Source organism: Cryptomeria japonica, chromosome 10 (assembly GCF_030272615.1).
Source record: "Cryptomeria japonica chromosome 10, Sugi_1.0, whole genome shotgun sequence".
In the NCBI taxonomy this organism is placed as follows: domain Eukaryota; kingdom Viridiplantae; phylum Streptophyta; class Pinopsida; order Cupressales; family Cupressaceae; genus Cryptomeria; species Cryptomeria japonica.
The window spans coordinates 153,223,372-153,228,990 of NC_081414.1; the positions used below are offsets into that span (position 1 = coordinate 153,223,372).

Below are 5,619 nucleotides of genomic sequence, written 5' to 3' on the forward strand. Positions count from 1 at the left end.
ATTTTCATATTATCAAATGGAATTTAACCTTTAGTATCATTTCTTAGGTTTGCGGTGAATGAAGTAGTCAATTTAATCATGCTATGAATATAATTCTAATATTCCTTTAAATCTCATAATGCACAATTTTGTAAAACCATGAATGTAGGAAATTGCAATGCAATATAAACTCCAATTTTATTTTTACACATCCAAATGATATTCTTTTCTCTCTATAAAATCTCATTATGAAGAGTTTTCAAAGGATATGCATATCTACCAACAACAACATAACAATAATTATTTTTTATTTCTACTGTAACAAATCTATTAGCTATCTCACTATGCAAAGGTAATCAAAATATCTACCCATAAATGAGACAAAATCTACATGCACTTATAGTAAATTACTTGCTGAATCTAGAATGTGTAATTTAATCTCAAATGATTTACTAACATAGGCAAAAGATGATACAATTATTCCAAAATAAAAAAACAATCCAAAATGACAAGGATAATTGTGAGCCCTCATCTCCCATCAAGCATCTTTTGAATTGTGCATAGTTTCTGGTTTTGACTGTGAATTTTTTCCTTCAAATTGTTGTAAGTGTTTCTCAGCCTTTGTTTTTTTTCCATTCTCCACCTCCTCTAGATTTTCAGCTCATAAATATTAAGGATTTGTGAATACAATTCGTTGGAACTTTCATGTTATCATAAAACAGGTCTTTGACAGATATCCCAATACTGTCAAGAATCTTTCTAGAAACTGAAAATAAAACCTAATCCCTTCATCATTACTGCAGGTCAGACACGGTGCACATTGTTACAGTGCAAGCTTATTTTTCAGGTTGCTTCATTTAGGATCACCAATAATTTCTACAAGAACATTGTCCCTGTTTAAAATGATGGAAACGCTTTGCTATCACTATCCCTTGCAACAATCTTGCAGATAAATGGTGCTGCACTGTGATAATCAGCATATGCTCAAAATTATTAACCCTAATAGTTGTTCCAAGAGGCATGTTTTAAAAATCAGATGCAATTGCCAAACTTTCCATTATGGCAGGGAAATGATTATTTTTCCTCCTCTTCCACATAATTAAGTAATGTCTTGGAAAATACCCTACCGCCTTCATCTCCTGAGTCAATTTCTCCAACCTTGCGTTTGACCTATTGTATCTGTGGATGCAATCCATCTCCACTACAAAAAGCATGTACCATTTTATGGCCTTCAATCCAACTACATCCAGGGCTCTTTTCAATTCCTCTATCTTTCATCAATCTCCTTACCATTTGAACCTCATCCCACCTGCCCACTTCTGCATAGATGTTTGAGAGAAGAACATAAGTTGCAGTATTTTTAGGATCCAAATCAAAAAGCAGTATCGCTGTAAATACTCCTAAGCCTATATTCATATGTGATCTACAGGCACCAAGAAAACACATCCACACAACCAACACAGGTTTCACTGGCATCTTAATAATAAAGTTTAGGGTGTCCTCAAGATAGCCAGCACGGCCTAGAAGGTCAACCATGCACACATAATGATCAACTGTAGGTGTAATGCAATAGGGGTTACTCATGTGGTTGAAGTATGTACAGCCCTCATCTACTAAACCTGCATGGCTGCATGCACATAGAACACAAGCAAAGCTTACAGTGTCAGGATATGTTCCAGAGTGCTTCATTAATTCAAAGGTTTTGAGAGCATCCTTGCAAACTCCATTTTGTGCATATCCTGCAATCATCGCATTCCATGTGATGACATCTCTTTGAGGCATTCCATCAAACAGTTCACGTGCCTTGTCTATGCTTCCACATTTTGCATACATGTCTACCAGAGCATTTCCAACTTTAACATTGGACAAAATTTCCCCTTCCCTTATGCTTTGATGGATGTCCATACCTTGTTCCAAAGCTCCCATTTTGGCACAGGCAGGGAGGATGGTGGCAAACGTTGCAGAATTTTGCTTTACTCCTGCCAATTGCATTTGCTTGAAAGTTTCTAAAGCCTTTCGAACAAAGCCATTTTGAGCATATCCTGCAATCATTGTATTCCACGAAATGACATCTCTTTCAAGCATTCTGTCAAATAGTTCATGTGCCTTGTCTATGCTTCCACATTTTGCATACATGTCTAAGAGAGCATTTCCAACTATAATATCTGATGAAAATCCCCCAACCATTACGCATTGATGGATGTCCATACCGTGTTCCAAAGTTCCCATTTTGGCACAGGCAGGGAGGATGCTGGCAAAGGTTGCAGAATTTGGCTTTACACCTGCCAATTGCATTTGCTCAAAAGTTTCTAAAGCCTTTTCATAAAATCCATTTTGTGCATATCCAGCAATCATGACATTCCATGAGACCTCATTTCTTTTTGGCATTTTGTCGAACAATTTATGTGCCTTGTCTATGCTTCCACATTTTGCATACATGTCCACTAGGGCTGTTGTAACTGCAACATCGGATAAAGTTCCACTATTCTTTATGATTTGATGGATGTCCATACCTTGTTCTAAAGCTCCCATTTTAGCACAAGCAGGGAGGACACTGGCAAAAGTTGTGGAATTTGGCTTTACACCTGCCAATTGCATTTCCTTGAAAGTTTCTAGAGCCCTTTCAACAAATCCATTTTGTGCATATCCTGCAATCATGGTATTCCATGAGACCACATTTCTTTGAGGCATTCTGTCAAACAGTTCACGAGCCTTGTTTATGCTTCCACATTTTGCATGCATGTCTACCAGGGCAGTGGCAACTACAACATCTGACAAGATTCCCCTATCCGTTATGCTTTGATGGATGTCCATACCATGTTCCAAAGCTCCCAATTTGGCACAGGCAGGGAGGATGCTGGCAAAGGTTGTGGAATTTGGCTTTACGCCTGCCAATTGCATTTGCTTTAACATTTCTAAAGCCTTTTCAAGGAATCCATTTTGTGCATATCCTGCAATCATGGCATTCCATGAGACCACATTTCTTTGAGGCATTCTCTCAAACAATTCTCGTGCCGTGTGAAGGCTTCCACATTTTGCATACATGTCTAGCAGGGTATTTCCAACTATAACATCTGACAAAAACCCCCCTTCAATTATGCTTTGATGGATATCCATTCCCTGTTCCAAAGCTCCCATTTTGGCACAGGCAGAGAGAATGCTGATTAAGGTTGTGGAGTTTGGCTTTACACCTGCGAATTGCATTTGCTTCAAAGTTTCTAAAGCCTTTTCAACAAACCCATTTTGAGCATATCCTGCAATCATTGCATTCCATGAGATGACATCTCTTTGAGGCATTCTGTCAAACAGTTCGCGGGCCCTGTCTATGCTTCCACATTTTGCGTACATGTCTATCAGAGCATTTCCAACTATATTATCAGATAAAAATTTACCTTCCATAATGCTCTGATGGATAACCATACCGTAATCCAAATCTCCCATTTTGGCGCATGCCGAGAGGATGCTGGCAAAGGTTGTGGAATTCGGCTTTAAACCTGCCAATTGCATTTGCTTGAAAGTTTCTAAAGCCTTTTCAACAATTCCATTTTGTGCATATCCTGCAATCATTGCGGTCCACGATACCACATTTCTTTGAGGCATTCTATCAAACACTTCACGAGCTTTGTCTATGCTTCCACACTTTGCATACATGTCTACCAGAGCAGTTGCAACTACAACATCTGACAAAATTCCTCTATCCTGCATGCTTTGATGGATGTCCATACCCTGTTCCAAAGCTCCCATTTTGGCACAGGCAGGGAGGACGCTGGCAAAGGTTGTGGAATTTGGCTTTACACCTGCCGATTGCATTTGCTTGAAAGTTTCTAAAGCCTTTTCAAAAAATCCATTTTTTGCATATCCTGCAATCATGGCATTCCATGAGACCACATTTCTGTGAGGCATTATGTCAAACAGTTCACGTGCCCTGTGAAGGCTTCCACATTTTGCATACATGTCTACCAATGCGTTTCCAACTATAATATCTGACAGAAAATTCCCTTCCATTATGCCTTGATGGATGTCCATACCCTGTTCCAAAGCTCCCATCTTGGCACAGGCTGGGAGTACGCTGGCAAATATGAACTGATCGGGTTGGAAACCTGTTCGTTGCATTTGGTGAAACAGTGTGACTGCCTCGTGAGGGTACCCATGTCTTCTGTACGCTGCAATAATCGTATTCCATGAGACTCTGTCTCGATCTTGCATGAGGTCAAAGACTTTTCGAGCATTCTCCAAACTTCCGCACTTGACATACATGCAAATAAGCTTATTATGAAAACTTGCGCATTTAGCAAAGGCAAATCGCCTGTGAGCAATTAAAGAGTGAACTTTGTTCCCTTGTGAAAGCGCGTTTTTGAGAATGCAGGTGTGCAATAATTGAAGATATGTAGAGCAATCTTCAGGTGGGTTGTGTGTAGTAAGCAGAATGTGCAGCGCTTCCTTGAGCATAATGCTGTGATATTAGGATGAGGAGAGCATGACAATGGCATTTTATGATTGTAATTTTCGCTTGAAGCAGACAATCAAGTTACGAGCGAATTTCCTCGGAAGCCAGAGATCATCATAAATATTTCCATCTTAAAATCAAAACTGGGTATATTGACCTGCATTTCTCTATCTAAATTTCAAATTTGAAAGTGAAATTAAAAGTAAACCGCATTCAATTTTCAAAAATTCATAACGAATAACGCATGAACTGCGTAATGTCTCACTAGCCAACTCTGGTGCTAGCTACTGAATGGTAAATCCAGATTATTAAATCCTCAATAAAAAAGAAAAGAAATGAAACACAAACAAAAAATCATTCAAGAAGAGCAGAAGAAACAAATAGCGCGCCAAAGAGATGTATATCTGACAGATTTTGAAAGTAGGGTGTAAATTTTTTTCACTAACAAAATGCAGTAATTCTGAGGATAGATTCAGGCGTGTTTGCAAACAGAGTGGGGTTTACAAACACAGTGATTAAGATCGATTATATCATCCTTCATTGTGATGTAGTATTATAAATTGAGGAACTTTTTTTAAAAAGAGATCTATCATTAAGGTTACAAGATATTTACAATTCATGAAATTCAATAATTTGTCTAAATTTCACACAATCTGAATACGAAGCAACAAGAGTTGAGACCTATCTTATCATTTTTCATTGTAATTAAGTGTTATAAATTTATCTATCCATGAAAATGGATCAAATATAAGGAAAGATTTTGTTTTGAGACTCTTCAAAACTTCCTCATTCCTAGACTTCACCGAATAAAGTTAGTTTTTATGGTTCTCTAACAAATAATCTAGGAATCTTATACTCAAGCGATTCTCAAAATTTCTAAAGAAGTTGTATTCTCATTTGGTACTATGTTTACAAAAACACAATTTCACTAACAAAGTGGAAGTGGGGAGCCTATTTTAGATCATATGAGGTCTAAATGAAGCTTTGTCTTTCGAACTTGATAACTGAAGGAGATTTTGAATTATTATCAATGGTCTCATAAAATAAAACATAATTAGATGGTTTCTAAAACACTTTATGTTAGAGGCAAAAAACTGTTGGCAATTGACACTCATTGGATTCATTTTGTTGTCATTAATGGCAACAAGATATGATGGAAGTCATAAACCGGCACTAGGAAGCATATACCAACA

The 5,619-nt window shown here is 37.7% G+C and overlaps 1 protein-coding gene across 1 annotated transcript; it reads right to left on the minus strand.

The window, feature by feature from the left end:
• Positions 1-427: 427 nt before the first annotated feature.
• On the minus strand, positions 428-4,955 carry LOC131048010 (pentatricopeptide repeat-containing protein At3g16610-like). Its single transcript, XM_057981838.2, has one exon. The coding sequence runs from the start codon at positions 4,426-4,428 to the stop codon at positions 1,150-1,152; it is 3,279 nt and encodes a 1,092-aa protein (XP_057837821.2). The 5' UTR covers positions 4,429-4,955; the 3' UTR covers positions 428-1,149.
• Positions 4,956-5,619: the final 664 nt, after the last annotated feature.

Bases quoted from the DNA above. Each gene is read 5' to 3' on its own strand.
- LOC131048010 (XM_057981838.2), bottom strand. From the start codon at position 4,428: ATGCTCAAGGAAGCGCTGCACATTCTGCTTACTACACACAACCCACCT.